Source organism: Tiliqua scincoides, chromosome 5 (genome assembly GCF_035046505.1).
Source record: "Tiliqua scincoides isolate rTilSci1 chromosome 5, rTilSci1.hap2, whole genome shotgun sequence".
Lineage (NCBI taxonomy): Eukaryota > Metazoa > Chordata > Lepidosauria > Squamata > Scincidae > Tiliqua > Tiliqua scincoides.
In genome coordinates, this window is record NC_089825.1 from 138552972 (window position 1) to 138575654 (window position 22683).

A 22683-nucleotide genomic window follows, 5' to 3' on the forward strand; every position below is an offset into this window, starting at 1 on the left:
TCCTCTTGCATTACAGCCATTTGCCTTCATAGAAGTAGTGGTGGACTTCTGTCTAACTTCCACCATCCCAAACAAAAGCATAGAACAGTATAGTCATACCTCCCAAGGTTGCATCCAGTCTTGGCACACAGAGACTGCACTGCTGCCAGGGCTTGTCAGCAGGATGATATATCAGATCTGAGGCTGGAAGAGGAGGGGGCAAAAAACAGTGAATGAATCAATGGTTCTTGAGAAGCCGGTGATATGATGCTCTTAGGCTGTGCTGCAAAGGGAGTTATTAAAAGCCATTTCTGCCCAATGCATATATGCAACAGGGATCAAATGTGTACGCCTGTGGGGTGGGCATAAATGGGTTAAAATGTGATGACTCACTGCTCATCTGTAGTGGAAAGTGGACTAAACCTCCAGAGCACAGGGAGTGAGTGTTGACATTCCAACATTGCTTGTGGAGAGGATACATAAATTAGGATATGGGGAAGTTGATGTGTCTACGATGAATATATAAATCAATTTCATAGCTGTTAAACCACCTTATCTCCTAAGCAGAGAACTTTAGGTGCTATAAAGCCCCATGAAGGGATAATTCCAATGTGTCATGAATAAAGAATTCTTACTAGCTTCTCAGTGGATCAGTATCCACTGAGAATCCACTGAGTATCCAGTCCCAGAATTTGACAAGCCAGGAATAATTCAAGTGTCTTTCAAGGTTTTTTCTTCCAGCATACCAGATGAGAACAAAAAATATATTACGTATTTTACAGGAAAGATTGCACAGTGCAAGCCCACGTATGCGCGCAAATACTTTGCTCATGCGCATCATTGGATCCCACCAGTCTGCACTGATGGGTGATTTAAGAGGCTCCTTGTGGAAGCCAAGTTACCCTGAAGCAGGGGTAACTTATTTCTGTTAAATATAAAATTTATATAAATAAGATGGAACTTAGATGAGTGAATAAATGAATGAACAGGCTCATTCATTCAAACTCTCTGGCCCTTAGAACACCCTGCAGATGCAACCAGAGCACAGTTCCAGTCATGTTCGGCCAAGTGGGCCAGAGACTTTCAGGCTGGCCACAGGCCGGATAGAAGCTCATCGTGGGCCAGATATGGCCCCCGGGCCGGGGTTTGGAGATCCCTGCCCTAAAGGGTAAATGTGTACATAGGTACCCAATCACTAAGAGACTGCTACATAAACTGCTTATACACCTGAGTGCAAAAAGAAACAGCCGCCCCATCTGAATTCCAGCACCATGGACAGAGCTTTCTCTCTCACTTTGAACACCTTGGCTATCAATGGAGGTAGTTCCCATTTAGGCAGGGTGACTAGATGTCATAACTGCAAAAGAGGACAAGGTACCCCCAAAATGTAGGACATCCAAAAATGTAGGACATGACAAAATAAAAGCTAAAAACACTCATTGACCTCATGTGGTTAATTTAAACACTGTATTACTTATTATTAAATTTAAAACTATATTACATATAATTTATTCCATATATGGCACAAGCCTAAACAGGTCTACTCAGAAGTATGTCCTATTGTGTTCAATGGGGCTTACTCTCAGGAAAGTGTGGTTAGGATTGCAGCCATAATTTATTAATTCCAAGAAGGCTCTGTGTTACCTGCTCACAGGGAAAAGAAGGGCATTAAAGATTTTCCAGGACATGAAGCTAAAAAGGAGGACATGTCCTGGAAAAAGAGGACATCTGGTCTGTAGTGACATCATGGAAGATATTACCGAGGAGATAGGGTGTGGTGTCCACAGTGCCCCTTGCTCTAAGTAAATGCAGGGTTAAAGCCCAGGTGGTGGCTGGAGGTGTGCTGCACAGCTGCAGCCACTAGAGGCTAAAGTGAACCTGCCAGCATATAAACAACACCTGGAGGAACTAGTGGTGTGGGTTGTAGGAGGAGTGAATGTTTGGAGGACAGGGTCAGACTGTGACCTGGCATATCATTTCTGGACTCTGATTTGGTACCTTGCATTGACTAACTGGCTTACCTGGAGTCTGACCTTGGACTGTGACCCAGCATATTGACTTTGGACTCTGATTTGGCAACTTTTGTTGATTGGACTGGGAACTGACTCTGGCTTTTGCTTGCTGTACTGGTGAGTCAACCAAGGGAAACTAATCAGCCTTCAGCAGGTATGAGGCCCAGTGGGGAGGAGCTGTGACAAGACATGGTCACCTTGCATTTAGGTGCCTCTATTATGGAATGCTAGCCTCAGGAAGCCTCACAACATTGCTGACTGATGTAAAGACCTTAACATTTGTTGCAACCTTCTAGATGTTTAGACTGACCAGTTGCTGGCTTTCAACTTGCTTTCTATGCAGAGGCTCTGCTTGCTGCTTTTTGAAATGGCCATTGTTTTGCTGTCCTTGAAATCTTTTGGTTTTTGTTTTTTAAAATCCTTGTCAAACATTTGAAAGCCTTTGGACTAACCACACAAAATAAACAAAATAATTAGAACTCATGCAAGGAAAGCGCCCTACAGGTAGACCACAGCTGTGATACAAGGACATCTGCAAGAGGGATCTGAAGGCCTTAGGGATGGACCTCAACAAGTGGGAAACCCTGGCCTCTGAGCGGCCCGCTTGGAGGCAGGCTGTGCAGCATGGCCTTTCCCAGTTTGAAGAGACACTTTGCCAACAGTCTGAGGCTAAGAGGCAAAGAAGGAAGGCCCATAGCCAGGGAGACAGACCAGGGACAGACTGCACTTGCTCCCGGTGTGGAAGGGATTGTCACTCCCGGATTGGCCTTTTCAGCCACACTAGACGCTGTTCCAGAACCACCTTTCAGAGCGCGATACCATAGTCTTTCGAGACTGAAGGTTGCCAATACAATAGAAGGCTATGGGCCTTCTTTCTTTGCCTCTTAGCCTCAGACTGTTGGCAAAGTGTCTCTTCAAACTGGGAAAGGCCATGCTGCACAGCCTGCCTCCAAGCGGGCCGCTCAGAGGCCAGGGTTTCCCACTTGCTGAGGTCCATTCCTAAGGCCTTCAGATCCCTCTTGCAGATGTCCTTGTATTGCAGCTGTGGTCTACCTGTAGGGTGCTTTCCTTGCACGAGTTCTCCATAGAGGAGATCCTTTGGGATCCAGCCATCATCCATTCTCACGACATGACCGAGCCAACGCAGGCGTCTCTGTTTCAGCAGTGCATACATGCTAGGGATTCCAGCACGTTCCAAGACTGTGTTGTTAGGAACTTTGTCCTGCCAGGTGATGCTGAGGATGTGACGGAGGCAGCGCATGTGGAAAGCGTTCAGTTTCCTCTTCTGTTGTGAGCAGAGAGTCCATGACTCGCTGCAGTACAGAAGTGTACTCAGGACGCAAGCTCTGTAGACCTGGATCTTGGTATGTTCCGTCAGCTTCTTGTTGGACCAGACTCTCTTTGTGCAAAATAATTATGATGGTGATAATAGTAGAATTAATAAAGATATCAACTTGAATTACTGCCAATTATCAGTAGGGCCTGCTTAGCATAGCTAGAGCTCAAAAGGAGTGAGATGGCTGCTAAAACCCTCTCTGTTACTTTGGACAGTTGTAGGGCAATTCCACTTAAGCAACTCTTGGCTTCATGGTTGCCATACAAAAAAAATGTGGGGAAGATATTGCGGCTATCAAATGCTGAATGTTCCTGCCTGAATTAATAAGTATCAGAGTTGTACTTGGCTGAAAAATGGTTAATGCAATTGTTCAAACCAACAGCAGATGGCACTGAGACAGTGCAGACTCTCATATGTTCTTTAGCTCTGTGGCTAGACTGGAATTTTTAAAGCAGCAGGTGGTATCATTTGCCGTCCCACCAGGTTCCAGAAGATCTAGGACATGTCTTTGCATTCATGTGTTCATTGCAAAAAGCACATTTGTCCAGGGAAAACTATGAGGGAGAATCTGTGCATGTTAAATTAGTCAACGGGCAGCCCAATCCTTAGTTGCCCGGCATGTGGAGCTGCCCTGGCACCTAAATGGCTACCACAGCATCCTGAGTGTGCTGAACAGTCGGTGGCAGCTCTTTGGGAGAAGGGGACATTTGTCCACTTCCCCTGAGATAGGGAAGTCATCCCTCAGTGGAGCTACTCAATTCTGCGGTGGCTGTTTAGCTGGCCCCCGTGTCAGGCTGTGAGGGCTCTGGATCTGGTGGAGTGTTCACCGTTGATGAGCCAGCGCACAAAGATCTGAATCGGACCCTGAGGCCCTATTTTATTAGGGCCTTGTGCCAGAACTAGTGTTTCTGCAGCGCAACATCCTTTATGGTGATGAAAAAGCCAGGCTACTGTGGGATGCTGCCAGGCCACTGCCACAAATGATAAGAGGTTTGATGTATATGGAAATGGCTCCAGGAGGCTCCAAAAAGGCTGGTAAGTTGGCAGCAGGGACAATAATAATAATAATAATAATAATAAACAGTATTTATATACCGCTTTTCAACTAAAAGTTCACAAAGCGGTTTACAGAGAAAAATCAAATAACTAAATGGCTCCCTGTCCCAAAAGGGCTCACAATCTAAAAAGATGCAAATGAATACCAGCAGACAGCCACTAGAACAGACAGTGCTGGGGGGAGGTGGGCCAGTTACTCTCCCCCTGCTAAAAAAAAGGAGCACCCACTTGAAAAAGTGCCTCTTACCCAATCCACGGGCAGGGAGAGAGGTAGGGCATGTAGGGGAGGAACCAGGGTTGTGTTGGGGGAGGGAGGGGGTGGATTCAGCAGCAGTTGTGCACATCAGAATTTATATTCCACTTTTCTGCCTACCCCACCCTTCTGGCTCTCCTCAGACTTGGGCCAGCAAGGTCCTAGGCTGGCCTAGGTTTGAGGAGACCCATAGGTGATCAGACAGGCTAATTTCTTACCCCTTGCAGGCTGTCCAATGGCCACCCCCCACCCACCAAAGCATGCAATATGTGTTTTATCAGCACGAATACTATGATGTGGTCGGGGATAGGGTTGGGCAGTTAGCCTAGAGAGAGTTACTGGTTTCTTGCTCAGTTGAGTGATGGTGGGCCAACTGCTTTCTCTTAGCCTAGTCAACATTTGAGGGTTGTTATGAAGATAAAAGGGGAAAGGAACCATGTTCACCATCCTGAGGAAAAGTGGGGTAGAAATTAAATAAATGACATGCAGCGACTTTTGCTGACAGAAGCTCTTCATCCCCGGGGGAATAAATACTTGGAAAAAGCACACAAGCCCTCAAAAGTTCTGCTGTTTACAAGAACTTCAAAACCAGTCTCATAATTATCCCTTTGGGGATTGAGCAGCAGTCAGCAGTGTCCAGGATGCAGATGTCTTTGCCAGCCTTAGGAAGAGGCTTTGAATACAGAGGGTAAAATCCAAGGACCTCAGATTGCTAGAAGATTATATCAAGGGAAACATGAGAGGCTCTCTTAATTTTCAGATCTTTTCAAACTTTTCAGTAATTTTCAAAATACAAGATCTTGGGAAGCGGGGAATGAGTATTGGTACGAGTGTTTTCATTCAAACTTATTTACATTTGCAACCACAGTTCCCTCATTTTCATAAGAGCATCATTCTGGACCCCACCACATCCCTCCCTCTGTTTCCTTTTGCACACCTGGATTTCTTGCATCTCTCTCTCCCATCATTTTGACCATTCTTGAAAGATCAGAGAATGAAGTGTTACTGTGTAGTGAAGCTTTGACCACTGAGATGGAAGGTGCTAGCCCAAAATCTCCTTCGAGTGTGAATTGCAACAACTGTGAGTATTGCAGTTCTTTCTATTTCTGTGTAGACTTCTAAAACTGCTCCTTTTCTTTCCTTGGTTAAGTCTCTATTTGCAGCTACAGGTTGTTTCAAAATCTAAATTCATATATATGTTTGACTGTGAATCATTAAGGCTGCTACTGACGTTGCTACTGGTGTAAATGGAATAATTATCACATTTTGGGGTTCCCAATTTTGCAACACTCAGGAAGCCCAATTCTACCTCTGCCCTCAGCCAGCACAAGTCCCTTGTGCCAGCTCCTGACTGTCATGAACATGCCATAAAGTATGTTTGCCACTACTCGGGAGCAGGCTGGGCTAGTGCACCAAAGTGCTCTGACCCAGCAGAGCCAGAGCTGTGCTGGGACAGGGTGAGTTTGTGCCGGCCTGGGTAGGCCAGCATAGGGGGTGGGGGAGGACCGAGGAACAGAGGCAGAGGGGCATTCCAGTGCAGGGGGAGAGTGGTCTGTGGGGAGGCTCAGGCCCTGGAGGGGGTTGGGGCTGGCTGTGGCAGCGCAGGCTAGATCCCAACCCCTGGCTGTGGCCTGAGCGGTGTAATTCAGGCTGCTTGGATTTGCGCCCATGAAATGTGCTCAGTTCCAAGTAACTCCATAGGGCAGCCTGTGGCGTGGCTTGGAGAAAGGGGACTAAGGGCACAATCATACCCAACGTTCCAGCACTGAGGTAAGGGCAATATGGCTCTAAGGTAAGAGAAGAAATGTTCCCTTACCTTGAGGAGGCCTCCGTGATGCAGCAAATGCCCCAATTGCGCAGCTGTGTCAGTGCTGAAAAATTGGTTAGGATTTGTGCCTAAAATCCCTTTGCTCTGAGTTACACCCGGGCCACACCAAACCTGCACTGAATACAGCATAGGCTAGTAGGCCTGCTTGTTTCAGTAGGCTAGGATTGTACCCAAGTGGTTTTCATTAAAAAAAAAAAAGGGAGATTAAAGTGATATGATGAATTGTAACGGCTAAAAAAAGAACAGAACATTACCAGACAATTAATCAAAGTATGGAAAGCGCTTTATAAAAATTAAAAATTTTTGCGCTATAGATATTGGGTGCAATCCTAACCAGGTCTACTCTGAAGTAAGTCCTATTTTGTTCAATGGGGCTTACTCTCAGGAAAATGTGGTTAGGATTGCAGCTGAAAAGATTTATTTAAAATTTTACTGTTAATACCAGCGCATATTTACAATACTTTAAAATCAGGCCGTATCTCTCCAAAAATTCTGATATACAAATTGCTCAATGCAACATCGATTCCACATAGTAACACTGAAAAAGGAATGTAACAGAGTGCCAAATATACAGTATGGACACCATTTAAAGTTAGTCATTTCATTTTGTCTCTCTGCTTTTACATGTACAAAAGCTGTTAGTTTTGCCATTGTCTAATATTTCCACCTTCTTCCCACCCACTCATTGATAGTAATAAGTCTCCAGTATTTTGCATGGAATATTCAGGCAGCTGAAAAAATGTATGCAAAATATTCCCCCCTTTCAAATATATAGTAAAAGAGAATCTAAATTGTTTGTTCAGATGAGATTTTAATTTCGACAGAGAAGCCTATATGATACATAGGTATAAAATTAAAAAACACAGTGTAAATTCTGTATAAATATAATTATGAGCCTTTATATAAGGAATTTAATTTGTTAATAAAGCAATGTGAAAATTCAAAGCTTTCATTTCCTGATGCAATATCAATAATAGATACATTATCTCTATTTTTTTTGTTTCTGTATTTACCGCTCACAACTGAGTATCCCCAAATTAAACATTCAAAGAATGTTAATGAAATGTGTCTTGACCAAAGCAAACAAAAACACTAGCAGCCTAAGCCTAACCCTTGATGGAACAGGCAGACCAGCTGGCTTGCCCCATATCCAGAGCAGGGTTGGGGTTGCCTATGGGGTTGCCTATGGCTCCCCCTGCCCTGGAATGCCCCCTCCTGGGCCCAGCCGTCCCCAAGCCTCTGCGTTAGTCTGACATGGTTGCGTGAACCTACCCTTGCGCCAGCTCTGCAAGGCCCTTGTTGGCCTCCAAAGGGCAGTGGATGGATGTGTGCCAGCCTTCCTCTTCTCTTGGTGGCACCAAGGTGCTTTGCAGCACTTTGGCGACTCCTCCGGGTTGGCACAAGGAATTTGCACCGGCCCAAGGGCTGATTGGGATTGGGCCCTACACATTTTTAGACTCTGTTTAGACTCAGTTCTCCAGTACTTTATGATGAGAGAAAGCAACAGATCTACTTGTTCTGAGTATAAAATTATTATTGTATGGAAAGCAAGCAATTGCTACAGATATTGAAGAGAATCTTTTTGCACAGTTGAACTCTCTTATGCTGAAATTAAAAATCGGTTACATGGGATGACTCTCCCTGGAATGAAGTTTCAAGGTAGGACACAACCTAAATCCATATTTTTTCTGCCTTCAGAACTCCAGTAATGAAAAAGAGCAAATCCTTGTGGAATATGCAAATGTCCTGATCAGACCAGAGGTATGTGTCATATTTCATTTATGTCTCATTCTTCCTCCAAGGGGCTCAGGCAGCATGCATGTTCCTCCTTTTTTCCTCACAACAATCCTGTGAGATAAGCTGAATTCAGCCTGTTTGACTGGACATGGTCACCCAGTGATCTTCATGGCTGAGTAATGGTTTGAACCCAAGTCTCCCCAATCTCTGTACAACACTCTGGCTACTGCATCACGATGTCTTCATAGCCCTGAACTGTCCAGCCCTGCAACTTGCAGTATTTTTAAGTGCAATAGTAGAGCGGAACTTGGGAACTTCATGCAAAACCAGCACTCTACTACTGAATTACAGCCTGTCCTCAGTTGTCACTGCTATGCTAGTTACTGTGGGAGGTATTAGCTAAGAACCCAGTCCTATCCAACTATTGGCTGCTGATGCAACTGGGTCACTATGGTGTGCACAGCATCCTGTGGTGGTGGTGGGGCAGCAGTCATGGAGGTCTACTCAGTGTAAGGGAATGTTTGTTGCTTCACCTTGTGGCTGCATTGTGGCTGCACCATCACTGGATTGTTGGATAGGATTGGGCTCTTAGTGTATGCCAGAAATCCACACTTATTCCACTTATGTCCAGCAGAAGCCAATTGCAAGGCCTGCAGATTAACAGTGTTCCATTTGTTTCTGTGCCTTGAACCAGCCATCAAGATGAATGGGTCTACTATTACAGAGTTTTTCTTCCTGGACTTCTCCTGCTCTAACTGTGCTCAGTTCATCCTTTTAACTCTGGTCTTGACCTGCTACATCACCATCCTTGTAGGAAACTTACTAATCATGGTAACTGTGTGGTCTGAGCCCAGGCTCTTTCAGTGCCCCATGTATTTGTTTCTTGTCAATCTGTCCCTCCTCGATATGTCATTGGGCTCTGTAGCAACCCCCAAACTAGCAACTGACCTATTGAACAGTGGCGGAACTATTTCCTTTAGCGGTTGCATGGCCCAGATATTTGGTCTCCACTTCTTTGGAGGTGCAGAAATGTTCCTCCTCACTGTCATGGGCTATGATCGCTATGTGGCCATCTGCCACCCACTGAGATACACAACCATCATGAACCGACAATGTTGCTTCAGTCTCGTCGTATTTTGTTGGATGGGAGCACTTATTCACAGCGTTTTTCAGACAGTGGTGATGTCTCAGCTACCATATTGTGGAGTGAATGTGTTGGATAATTTCTTCTGTGACATCCCACAGGTAATCAAGCTGTCCTGTTCAGAAACCTATGTTGCTAAGATACTCATGGTAGTCAGTGATGGCCTAGTAACTCTTCCTTGCTTTCTGACCTTGCTGCTTTCATATGTCATCATCCTGGCCACCATCTGTGGCCATTTTGGGAAGGGTGGTAGGAAGGCTCTGTCCACTTGTGGCTCCCACCTCACAGTGGTTGGCCTCTTCTATGGGCCCATTGTTTTTGTGTATCTGAAGACCTCCTCCAGCTCCCAAGTGGACAAAATGGCCTCCATGTTCTACATGGTAGTCACGCCTGCTTTCAATCCCCTGATCTACACTCTGAGAAACCAAGAGGTGAAGGAATCCATGAGGAAATTGAAAAACAAGTGTAGACACCTCCTGTTTCCTCAGTGCAAGATTTCCTTTCCCTATCAATTACATTGTTGTATACGTGAGCCCTAAACTTCAATGGATTATTTGCACTTTCTGCAGCAACTCAAGCACAAGCTGATCTCACAGATAAGTTGAGAGCAGATTTTGAGCAAAACTAATGGCATTTCCTATGACCATTGTATAAGTTGGGGGGGGGGGGTTAAACTTAGAGTGGGTGTCTGACTATAATTTTGTCTTATTTTATCCAAAGCCAGACCCTGAAAAATAACCTATCAGTAATTGTTACCTAAGAATTGTATAGTCTCTAATTTAATAAAAATATAGTAAAAGATCATATGATACATTTTTATTCATTAACTTTTTTAATTCTCGTCTTCACAACCTTTTTCTGAACACTATCAGAATAAGTGCACTATAAACATACCAGTAGGACCATTAATCTAATCCTTTAAGGTGCCTAGTGTGTCAAGCCAGAGGCTCAACTTATACAACGTATAACACATAACTGGGAGTGTGCAATTCAGTTCACAGTGGAGAGACAAGCAACAAGCAGTGAGCACAAGCAAGCTCAGCTACACATAGTTGCAACCTGATTTACTCAGAAGTAGACCCATTGCTTTCCATCAGTGTTCTTCTCAAGTAATGGTTCATTGCATTGTAGCTTTGGACTTTGTTTCAGATGGAAATGACAATTACATTCTGGTAAAGTTTAAAAACCAAACTTCTGCCAAACATTTTCAAAATAGAATGAGGGTGGAGAAGGGTCAGGTGTGATCCTGCAAAAGAGAAGGAGGCTTGCTTGATTAAAATGGTGGTGTCAAGCCCTTGCTTGCTTTTTTCTCAGGAGGAGTGAAAAGGTTAACTTTGGTTGCAGCTTGCAGCCTCGTTGCCCGGGAGACTAATTGCCTTTAATTATCTCTGCATTGGCCTCTTGCTCTCCTCTGGGCTTCTCCTGGCTGCCACAATGTGACTCTCAGATAAGATGAGGCTTTACACTTGATTTATTGACAGAAATTTCTTGCCTTATAGGCGAGTACCTACTATATTTTAAATATTTTTTTAGTTTTATTTCATTTTTTAATTAATTGCTTGCTGATATGCTTATGGATATTATCTTGCAAATTTTTTTCTATATGTAACTGCCTGTTACTGAATGTGCTTGTCATGCTAAATGATTTCAAATGGTTGATATTCCTTATTATATAATTTTGAACTTAATCAAAGAGTATCATTAATAGTTGAAATGTTCAGGTCCTGTATTTTGCTTGCTGATTCAGCAGCATCAGAGTGGACTGCATCTATGAATAGCATGCTTTGGATTGTATCTCATTGTATGGATATAGACAATCTCAGCAGAATTATGATAGAGGTAATACACTAGCTGTAGAATGCAGACTGCTATGAACATGAGTATTTTCGAGGAGGTCAAGAGTGTGTTCCTACTGATGAATGAATGAATCCTCTCCCATGGACTCCATGGTCCACCACACCAGTTACAATTTAAACATGTATGCTTTCATTTGTGTGCTCAGAACATATGACAACTGAGCAGTGGCGTCGCTGGGGGGTGGGGTTCAGGAGATGCAGGCTGCACCAGGTGATGAGCACGAGGGGGTGTGTGTGTGACACCACTACTGTCCAAAATTTCTAAAATCTTAGTATTTTCAAATAGTACCATCATGTTATATATCATTCAATGTGTGATTTCATGCAGAATGCAATGAAATGAACTGCGTTGAAATATCTCTATTCCATCAAAAGCCAGGGCTTTTTTCTAATGGAACGTGGCGGGACGGAGTTCCGGCACCTTTTTGCAGGGGCCCCTTCCCTTTGGAGGCATTCCAGGAAGGGGGGGGAGCAAAACAGAGGCATTAGCTGGGTGGGTGCTGGGGGGTGCAGGGTGGGCGGGCACCTGGCCCCTGCCTGTCTGCACAATGACCCCCTCCTGCCCCATCTCCAAGCTCTCACCTGAGCCCAGCCTGCCTCCCCTCCCCCTGCGCTCTGCCCCCAGCGCAGCTTCTAAGCCAGTGTAGGGTGCGGGCGACATGCGCCGATGCCGAGGAGGATGGACAGCCAGCCAGGGAGACAGGCTGTGGCACTCAAGGAACACCCAGGTACTGGCTTGGCAGAGGAGGGGAAGGAAGCTCTAACAAAAACCCTTGACTTCCGACGGGCGGACTTCCCTCAAATGAGGAGGCTGGTTAGAAGGAGGTTGAAAGAGAGGGTAAAAAGAGTCCAGTCTCTCCAGAGTGCATGGAGGCTGCTTAAAACAACAGTAATAGAGGCCCAGCAGAGGTGTATACCGCAAAGAAAGAAGGGTTCCACTAAATCCAGGAGAGTGCCCGCATGGCTAACCAGCCAAGTTAGAGAGGCTGTGAAGGGCAAGGAAGCTTCCTTCCGTAAATGGAAGTCTTGCCCTAATGAAGAGAATAAAAAGGAACATAAACTGTGGCAAAAGAAATGTAAGAAGGTGATAGGGGAGGCCAAGCGAGACTATGAGGAACGCATGGCCAGCAACATTAAGGGGAATAATAAAAGCTTCTTCAAATATGTTAGAAGCAGGAAACCCGCCAGAGAAGCGGTTGGCCCTCTGGATGGTGAGGGAGGGAAAGGGGAGATAAAAGGAGACTTAGAGATGGCAGAGAAATTAAATGAGTTCTTTGCATCTGTCTTCACGGCAGAAGACCTCGGGCAGATACCGCTGCCCGAACGGCCCCTCCTGACCGAGGAGTTAAGTCAGATAGAGGTTAAAAGAGAAGATGTTTCAGACCTCATTGATAAATTAAAGATCAATAAGTCACCGGGCCCTGATGGCATACACCCAAGGGTTATTAAGGAATTGAAGAATGAAGTTGCAGATCTCTTGACTAAGGTATGCAACTTGTCCCTCAAAACGGCCACGGTGCCAGAAGATTGGAGGATAGCAAATGTCACGCCTATTTTTAAAAAGGGAAAGAGGGGGGACCCGGGAAACTATAGGCCGGTCAGCCTAACATCTATACCGGGTAAGATGGTGGAATGCCTCATCAAAGATAGGATCTCAAAACACATAGACGAACAGGCCTTGCTGAGGGAGAGTCAGCATGGCTTCTGTAAGGGTAAGTCTTGCCTCACCAACCTTATAGAATTCTTTGAAAAGGTCAACAGGCATGTGGATGCGGGAGAACCCGTGGACATTATATATCTGGACTTTCAGAAGGCGTTTGACACGGTCCCTCACCAAAGGCTACTGAAAAAACTCCACAGTCAGGGAATTAGAGGACAGGTCCTCTCGTGGATTGAGAACTGGTTGGAGGCCAGGAAGCAGAGAGTGGGTGTCAATGGGCAATTTTCACAATGGAGAGAGGTGAAAAGCGGTGTGCCCCAAGGATCTGTCCTGGGACCGGTGCTTTTCAACCTCTTCATAAATGACCTGGAGACAGGGTTGAGCAGTGAAGTGGCTAAGTTTGCAGACGACACCAAACTTTTCCGAGTGGTAAAGACCAGAAGTGATTGTGAGGAGCTCCAGAAGGATCTCTCCAGACTGGCAGAATGGGCAGCAAAATGGCAGATGCGCTTCAATGTCAGTAAGTGTAAAGTCATGCACATTGGGGCAAAAAATCAAAACTTTAGATATAGGCTGATGGGTTCTGAACTGTCTGTGACAGATCAGGAGAGAGATCTTGGGGTGGTGGTGGACAGGTCGATGAAAGTGTCGACCCAATGTGCGGTGGCAGTGAAGAAGGCCAATTCTATGCTTGGGATCATTAGGAAGGGTATTGAGAACAAAACGGTTAGTATTATAATGCCGTTGTACAAATCTATGGTAAGGCCACACCTGGAGTATTGTGTCCAGTTCTGGTCGCCGCATCTCAAAAAAGACATAGTGGAAATGGAAAAGGTGCAAAAGAGAGCGACTAAGATGATTACGGGGCTGGGGCACCTTCCTTATGAGGAAAGGCTACGGCGTTTGGGCCTCTTCAGCCTAGAAAAGCGATGCTTGAGGGGGGACATGATTGAGACATACAAAATTATGCAGGGGATGGACAGAGTGGATAGGGAGATGCTCTTTACACTCTCACATAATACCAGAACCAGGGGACATCCACTAAAATTGAGTGTTGGGCGGGTTAGGACAGACAAAAGAAAATATTTCTTTACTCAGCGCGTGGTCGGTCTGTGGAATTCCTTGCCACAGGATGTGGTGCTGGCGTCTAGCCTAGACGCCTTTAAAAGGGGATTGGATGAGTTTCTGGAGGAAAAATCCATTATGGGGTACAAGCCATGATGTGTATGCGCAACCTCCTGATTTTAGGAATGGGTTAAGTCAGAATGCCAGATGTAGGGGAGAGCACCAGGATGAGGTCTCTTGTTATCTGGTGTGCTCCCTGGGGCATTTGGTGGGCCGCTGTGAGATACAGGAAGCTGGACTAGATGGGCCTATGGCCTGATCCAGTGGGGCTGTTCTTATGTTCTTATGTTCTTATGAAGCTGGCTGGTGCAGACCCATGACAATCTGCAGCACGAGCCTAGGCATGTCTACTCAGAAGTAAGTCTAATTGTGCTCAATGGGGCTTGCTCCTGGGAAAGGGTGCATAGCCTTGCAGCCTGAGAGCCCAAGCCTATGCATGTCTACTCAGAAGTAAGTTCCATTGTGTTCAATGGGGTTTACTCCTGGGAAAGTGTCATAGCCTTGCAGCCTGAGAGCCCTAAGCTATGCATGTCTACTCAGAAGCAAGTTCCATTGTGTTCAATGGGGCTTACTCCTGGCAAAGTGTCTTATCCTTGCAGCCTGAGTAGACAGGCAGAGGAGGGGTTCTGAGGCTGCAGTCCTCTCCACACCTTCCTGGGAGGAAGCCCCACTGCCTCTAGTGGGACTGACTTCTGAGTAGACAAGCAGAGGAAGGGGTCTGAGGCTGCACTCCTCTCCACACTTTCCTGGGAGGAAGCCCCATTCACTATATTGGAACTTACTTCTGAGTAGACAGGCACAGGATTGGGCCCTGAGGCTGCCATCCTATCCACAGTAAGCCCCATTCACTAAAGTGGACTTCTGAGTAGACAAGATTGGGCTCTTAGGCTGCAATCCTAGGCACTTTCGTGGGAGTAACCTCCATTGACTAGAACAAGACTTACTTCAGAGTAGACATACCTAGGATTGGGCTCTTAATCCTGGCAGAGATATATACCTGCACCCATTTTCACATGCTAAGGGCTGGTGAAAAGGGATTCTACATGTGTACAATGTGCTGTCCAGCCTTCCCAGAGATCCTCCTCATCCTTCCCCCACAAGCATGCCCTCTGCCAGCCAGCATTTGCAGCTCCTGTCCAGCAATGCACAGCAGCTGCTCAAGGCAGCAGAGAACATACAATTGCATGCCAAGCACCTTCCCAAAGACACAGAGTATTCTGATACCTGAATTAAACCATATTTTATCGCTTGTTTGCAAACATAGCTGTTTCTATGTGCACCTAAGGACCCCACTCATGTAAAAATTCCTTTTTTGTTCTTACTCCCACAGTTGCTTAGAGTAATTTTACTACATGGAACTCATGGAAGCCATTTTTCAGAATCCATTCACTGCTTCCTCTCCTCAAAGTAGTGCCACACTACATACTACACAATATAAGTTCACCTGTACAGTATTTTCCCCCTGTGTAGAAAAAGTAGCTGGGAGAAGAGGATGTGGCGATTGACAGCCCAATCCTATGCATGTCTACTCAGAAGTAAGTTCATCTTTAGGGGGGAAGCACATAAAATATTTTATTTCTCCAATAAAAAAGGTTTATAAATAAACAAATAAATAAATGATTAACAAGTTGTGAATTCCTGCACCTTTTTTTTTAAACAAAAAAAGTACTGTCAAAAGCTATAGCCCAACACCAACAACAAAAAAACAAAACACCATTGTATGGGAAGAGGTCCATGTGCGGGCTGATGCACTGGCCTTCCACACTGGGTGGTGCAAATCCTAGTGACACCACTGCAGCTGAGCATATCCCCTGCCACATTATAACATGCAGCTTTGCGAATGGAGGCTGCACTGTGTTCTCTGCTGGTGGTGGTGGGGAATCAGACAGCCTGCAAAGGCATTTTGGACTTACCCCTTGATAGCTGCCTAATCAGCTCTGGTTATCCTTGGACCTATGCCAGCCATTTTGCTGGTGTAAGTTCAAGGAAAGAAAAGGGGCATTGGAGGGTTCAAAAAGGGAATAGGATCCTGGCACAAGTCACTGCTTGTGGGACCATTTTTAGAAAGCACAGCAGATGTTTCACAAATCTGGTTCCTGCCATGAACAATGAGCAGGTAGGTTACAGGGATAAGGCCTCTGCTTCACAATTTCTGGCAAGCAAGAGTAGACTATGCTGGGCTAGATGGATGGATAACCTGTCTTGATATAGGGATGCTTAATAGGTTGAAGCTGAGACTCCACCATCTACTTGATTGCCTTGCCCAGAAAGTGGAGACTCCATACTGTAAGTCTTTAAAATGTTCTGCATCCAGAAAAGTAGCTTTCAGACTGAATGTCAGGGCCCTACTGTCATTTTGACACAAGAACTTTGTGCAGTGCAAATGATACCTGAACACATTGTAGGTGCATACACACCTCAAGTGGGCCACTGAGCAGGGATATTGTCACTGTCAATGAATGGAAACTGAGAGCACAACCTAGAACACAACCATTGGTTTACTACCTCTGCACATTAGAGGGGAAGCATAGAACGGAGGGTAGATGGTGCCCATATACCATTCTATGGACCTAACATGCTGAACAATTTCTACTACCAAGCTGACCTGTATAGCAAGAGTGGGAGCACCAGCAAGAAGGGTGGCAATGCAGCCAGGCTGGCTGATGGACTGAAATAGTCCCTGGCACTTACCTGAAAATGCTAACATTTAGCCCAGGACCTCAGCAGACCCACAAGAATGGCTGCCCTAACAGTAACACAGTCCCTGTAAAGTTGCTTCTCGTGAATCCCATCCCCAGAGTCCTACCCCAAAGAAGCACTCAAATCATCCTCAATCTCCCCTCAGGAGTGAGAAACTTGACTTTTAACCAGCCTTGTTCCAAGTCGCTCATGATACTCTTACATGATATTCATGCTATAGCCCAGGGGTGTCCAAAGTTTTTGGCAGGAGGGCCACATCAGTTCTCTGACACTGTGTCGGGGGCCGGGGCAAAAAAAGAATCACTTTACATTTAAATGAATAAATTTACATAAGTTTACATAAATGAATATATTAAAGATGAACTTATATGAATGAATGAAGGTCTTGCAATAGCTCAAGGCCTATAAAAGGCCTGGCACAAAGCAAGACTAGCCTTTCCTTCATTGCTACTGCTGCATCACAGATGCGAAACAGCAAGCAGTGGAGGGAGCCCTCATCCCACAGCTCACACGAGAGGGCAAACAGTCTCCCTCACGCTGAGAGAAGTTGCATTGGGCCAGTGTGGGCTTCAACAAATCTTAGGAGGGCCAGAGGCTCATTGGAGACTGGAGGCTCCCTGAGGGCCACATTGAGAGGCCTTGAGGGCCGCAAGTGGCCCCCGGGCCGGGGTTTGGGCACCCCTGCTATAGCCTGATAATTCTTCCTGGAGAGCTCTGGAGTTTCCCCTAGGGAACTTTCTGTGCCAACACAAGATACCTCATTTGCAAGTCCTGAGCATTCATGTGTGACACTGCAAAAGAGACAAAACTGGCCATGTGACAATCTTAACAGAGAGCCAGGGTAGTGTAGAGGCTAATGTCTTGCAGTTTGACGAAGTAATATTGATGTTGAGATCTTTGCTCAGTCATGGAGTCCATAGGTTACCTTAGGCAACTTGGTATCCATTACACCTCTGTATCTTACGGGGTATTTGCATCCTTGAATCCTCAACCCACCTTACAGGGAGGTTGTATGCGACACTGAATTTCTTGAAGGAATGGTGGGGTTAAAATTATACACACAAACTACTGATTTTGCTGGCTTCAGCTCAACACCCCCCGGTGGGAAAAAACCCTTGACAGCACCCAGGCCGCATAATATCTATTGCATACAACAAGTTCCAGATCTTCTTAGATTTTAATCACCCCATGTGGGACCAAACAGCAGGCAGCTCTCTCCAGGGTGCTGACAACTGTGTCAGTGCCAAGACGGGACCTCAGGCATTGTTCACAGTGGGTGGAATCAAAAGGCTGTGGATCAAAGGAGGATACTATAAAGGGGATTTCAACAGGAGTCTTCCTCTTACTTTCAAGGGAGGTTGAAGTCAGTTTGGGAGAAACAATATTTGTCTGTGAAAATATCAATTTGCATATTTGCATGGAGGGACATTTTTCATTTTTGTGCCTCAGTGACATTTATTTTCATTAGGATCTTCTGGGTCACAACACCTTCTGTTCCTGTTTCCTTCCTTTTGCTTACCTGATATTTTTTACTTCCTTTCTCATGCTGGTGAGTACAGTAGTTTGAGAAGCTGGAGGGTGGCTTAGGAATGGTTGATTGACACTGAAGGCTTCTGCAGGGGATCTGCTTTGCATGATTGGAACAGAGTGTCCAGTGCCTTCATTGGACACTATAACCACCACCTAAGTGGTGTTATTGATGCTTGCTCTGTTTCTTTTGCTATGCAATTGCAGTTCTGAATTGTTGCAACCACAATTCAAGTTCTGAATTGTCAGCAATCACAGTCATGTCTTGAAAGTCATTTGAGGGTGATTTGATAATTGTTATGAATACAATTCAATGGCTTCTTAAGCACTGCCTGCTAAGGGGTGTGCGGATTCTGCCTGTCCTATCCTAATTTTTGAATCCTGCCGACTACGCCAATTTGTCCCATCCAAATATCCCAACTCCCTTCTAATGCCTGCTTTTTGGCTAATTAACACCCTCCTTTTCCAAGAAACAACAGCTGTGGTGTGCAAAGAAATGAACACAGAACTCCTTATCTATAGCAATTAACAAGAATTTATTGCTACAGACACTCCCTGCAAGTCCTCTTGTCCAGAGGCTTTCCCTCCCCAAAACTCCACTTAACTCAGTGGGTGAAGGTTTGACACCTCCAGTCCAAGTCCACAGTTCAATCTCCAAAGCAGTCCAATCTTCCCAGTAGCAGTCCAATGCAGCAGAGTGTGTGTCCAGCAGAGTCTCAGTAGTCCCTTCCTCTATCTTCTCCAGAAGAGTGTCTCCTCCAGCAGGGTCCTGGCAATCCTCTCCTCTGTGTGTCCTCCAGCAGAGTTCTGGCAGTCCCCTTCTCCCAGTGTGAGTCCGTCCGGGTGTCCCTCTGGGTCAGGGTTCTCTCTCTGGTCAGCGTCCCGCTCTGGTCAGCCCTATGCTCCTTCTGAAGCTGCCTTTTATCCTGCAGCCCCTTGTTAAGTCCAAATGCAGCTCAGCTGTGAGCTACCTTGTTAGCTCGAGTCCCATCAAGGTCAAATGAAGCTCAGGTGTCCAACCAGGTCTCCATTGGCCTTGATTGATTACAGCTGTGGAGCCAGCCCTGCCCTTCCCAGAGCTGTCAACCAGCTGTCAAAACAGGGAATCGCTGTCAGCACCACATCATCCACCTGATGATCTTCTGATCTTCCATTACACTGTCTTCCCTGTACTTACACTGCAACTACTTTGTTTTCTGTGCAGTTCTGGGGGGGGGGGGGAATCACCGCTCAATCCTATCAAGAGGTTTGTCTGCTGGAATCAGCTTTTCTGCTGTGGAACTTGCTTTATGGTCCCAAGGTAAGGGAACAAATGCTCCTTTGCCTTGAGGAGGTCTTTGTGACTGCCCTTCCACAGTGGTGTAGCTAGAGGGGATGCAAAGCACAAGGTTTTGCAGGGAGCCTCATCGCAAAGTGCACGTGGCCCCTCCCCTTCCGAGCCATTCTGGGTGCTGGGAGCAAAATGGAGGCGGAATGCTCCCACTACCCAAAATGGCTCCCAAGGGGACGGGGAGGGGCCACCTGCACACCACGGTGAGGCCCCCTGCCCAACTTAGTGCTTTGCACCCCCTCTAGCTACACCATTGCCCTCCCTCATCACAGGATGCAGCACATGCCCCATTGGCACAGCTGCATCAGTGCTGGAAAGTTGCATAGGACTGGCCCCTAACTAGGGAGGACAGAGAGAATGGAGTGGGGAGCTGAGCAGATTGGGATGAATTGGAAGGGGGAAGGGGATATGTTGGAGACGGAAGAGGATGTCTCCCAGCCTGACAAGCACCAGATGTTATGCCCTCTGGAGCCTCCTGACAAACCCCACTGTCTTCTTGGAATAAAGCCAAGCTCTTCTTGGAATAGAGCTATATAGCTTGTGCAGGTCCAAGGAGACCCATTGGCTCAAGGGGCTTAGAGAGGGGTAAGAGAATTTTCCTTACCTTTCCCAAGCCTCCTGATCACCCCCTCCTCCCGTCCAGCATGCAGTTTTGGTGCGTCTGCATGCTATAGTAGGGAAAAGGATAGAACTGGGTTGTTTAAGTAGTACCAGTCATCATCACGATTAGCACCATGAATGTATAGGGATTGCTCCATATTATGAATAATATTTTCACCTCCCTTCCTCCAAAGAGTTCAGGATGTCACATGCAGCATTGTAGCGACTGGCCCGATAGAACCCCCTGAGCTGCCACAGATTGAACTGTGACCTTCTGCATGGAAAGCCTGCACACTTCCCTGAGATCAAATCCCATCTCTAAGCCACTGCAGGAAGAGTTACCTGTCTGTATGCCAGTTCTGAATTCTTCCTGCACAGAGACAGGAGTTAGGACTCTTTATAGAATTCAGCATCATGAAAATCTCAACGGTCATTAAGAATCACAGGGCTAAGAAATTCCTAAGAAACTGAATCTCAGAAGTTACAGTAGAAGCATTTCCATCAATCAGGGACTTCAGTGAATTACATAGCCTACAAAATCCTTCTGTACTCCTTCTGTTTAGCAGATGCAAATAAAAACAAATCCCAGAAACCTTTTTTAAAAAACTTGTTATCTATTGCTCAGTTTATTTTATTCTTGCTTATTGTTTTAAGTTTTCAGTATTTTTATTGTACTGCTTTTATTCAAAGTTTAGGCCAACTTGACCTCTTGTATGGGTTGGAGATTGGGGTCAATGTGTTCTAAAATTAAAACAAACAGAAAAACTGAAATAAGTCCTCATAAGGAACTAGATGCAGATATAATTAATTGGTCTATTCACATGATTATTTCAAAAGATTCATGCTCTTTCCAGTGACTGATTTATTGTATTTCTACCTTGACATGCTCACACACAACAATGAATATTGCCTGAAAACCATTGTGTGTGTATAGTCATAAGGAAAGAGCCTGGAAAAGGTCTAGAAGTTGAGAACTAAAGAAAGAGGAGTGGAATCACCTTGATTTTATTCATAATTCCAGGAGGGTAAAAGAGTCTGTTATATAGAAAGTCAGGTTATAAATTACAGGAATAAAATGATTAAAAAAATTTGTGTCTGGGTTGAAATATCGCTCACATACTTCATTTTTTAAAAATTGCACTAGAACCAACCATCAACATGAATGGCTCCACCATCTCAAAGTTCATTTTGCTGGGCTTCTCCTGTTCCCACATTGCACAGCTCTTTCTTTTTGTCCTGGTCTTGGCCTGCTACACCACCGCCCTTCTGGGAAACTTCGTAATTATGGTGACCGTGTGGTCTGAGTCCAAGCTCCTTCAAAGTCCCATGTATTTCTTCCTTGCCAATCTGTCCTTTATCGACATGTCTTTGGGTTCATTGGCTGCCCCAAAATTAGTGACCGACCTATTGAACAGTTTCTCTATCATATCTTATGGTGGCTGTATGGTCCAGCTGTTTGGTCTGCACCTCTTTGGGGGTGCAGAGATGTTTGTCCTCACTCTCATGGCCTACGACCATTGTGTGGCCATATGCCACCCACTGAGATATACATCCATCATGGACCGGCAACGCTGCTTCAGTCTACTGATATTTTGCTGGACAGGAGCCTTCATTCATTCCACTATCCAGATAGTGGTCTTAGCCCAGCTACCATTCTGTGGACCGAATGTGTTGGACAATTTCTTCTGTGACATCCCACAGGTAATCAAGCTGGCATGTGCAGAAATCTATGTGGTTGAGATACTGATGCTGATCAGTGGTGGCTTAATAACTCTACCCAACTGTCTGGCTGTACTGGTTTCATATGTCATCATCTTGGCCTCCTTCTGTGGCCGTTTTGGGAAGGGTGGTAGGAAGGCTCTGTCTACCTGCAGCTCCCACCTGACAGTGGTTGGCCTCTTCTTTGGACCCATGGTTTTTGTCTACCTTAAACCCTTCTCCCACTCTCAGGTGGACAAAATGGCTTCTGTGTTCTACATGGTAGTCACCCCTGCCCTAAATCCTCTGATCTACACTCTGAGGAACCAAGAGATGAAGGGAGCCATGGGGAAATTGAATCACAAGTGTAAACTCCTGCTGCTGCATCAAAGGGAGTAGATGTATGAAGTTTCATTTCATAGGCTCCTAGAACTTTGTCCACTGTTGTCCATGTGAGACCTAAGTTTCACCAATTCTGTATTACTATTTTGTAATATTATTATAATAGATGAGATTGATGAGGATTAAATATTTTTTATTATAATAATTGATATACATTGTTTGTATTATGACATTTTCATTGAATTGTGTTCTTATCTTTCTCCTGTGTTTTTGGGATGTTGCAATTTCTATGGGGTTGCACTATACCTTAGGGAATGTGATGGGAGGATGAGGGCTACTGTTTCAGAGATGGTTATAGAGAAAGATTCATGCAGGCATGGCCATCATGGCTACCACCAGATTCAGAGGGAAGATTTCTCAGGCTACCAGGACTGGAGCAAACAATGGAGGATGGCTCAGGCCAGTCTATTCGTTGTGGTGATTCTTCTGAATTCCATTCT

General features: G+C 45.4%; 2 protein-coding genes across 2 annotated transcripts; both read left to right on the forward strand.

The window, feature by feature from the left end:
• Positions 1–9107: 9107 nt before the first annotated feature.
• LOC136653854 (olfactory receptor 4Q3-like) lies at positions 9108–9884 on the forward strand. Its single transcript, XM_066630733.1, has one exon. It carries the CDS (start codon positions 9108–9110, stop codon positions 9882–9884), a length of 777 nt encoding a protein of 258 aa, XP_066486830.1.
• An 11417-nt stretch (positions 9885–21301) lies between these two features.
• LOC136653855 (olfactory receptor 4Q3-like) lies at positions 21302–22240 on the forward strand. Its single transcript, XM_066630734.1, has one exon. It carries the CDS (start codon positions 21302–21304, stop codon positions 22238–22240), a length of 939 nt encoding a protein of 312 aa, XP_066486831.1.
• The last annotated feature ends 443 nt before the right edge of the window (positions 22241–22683 follow it).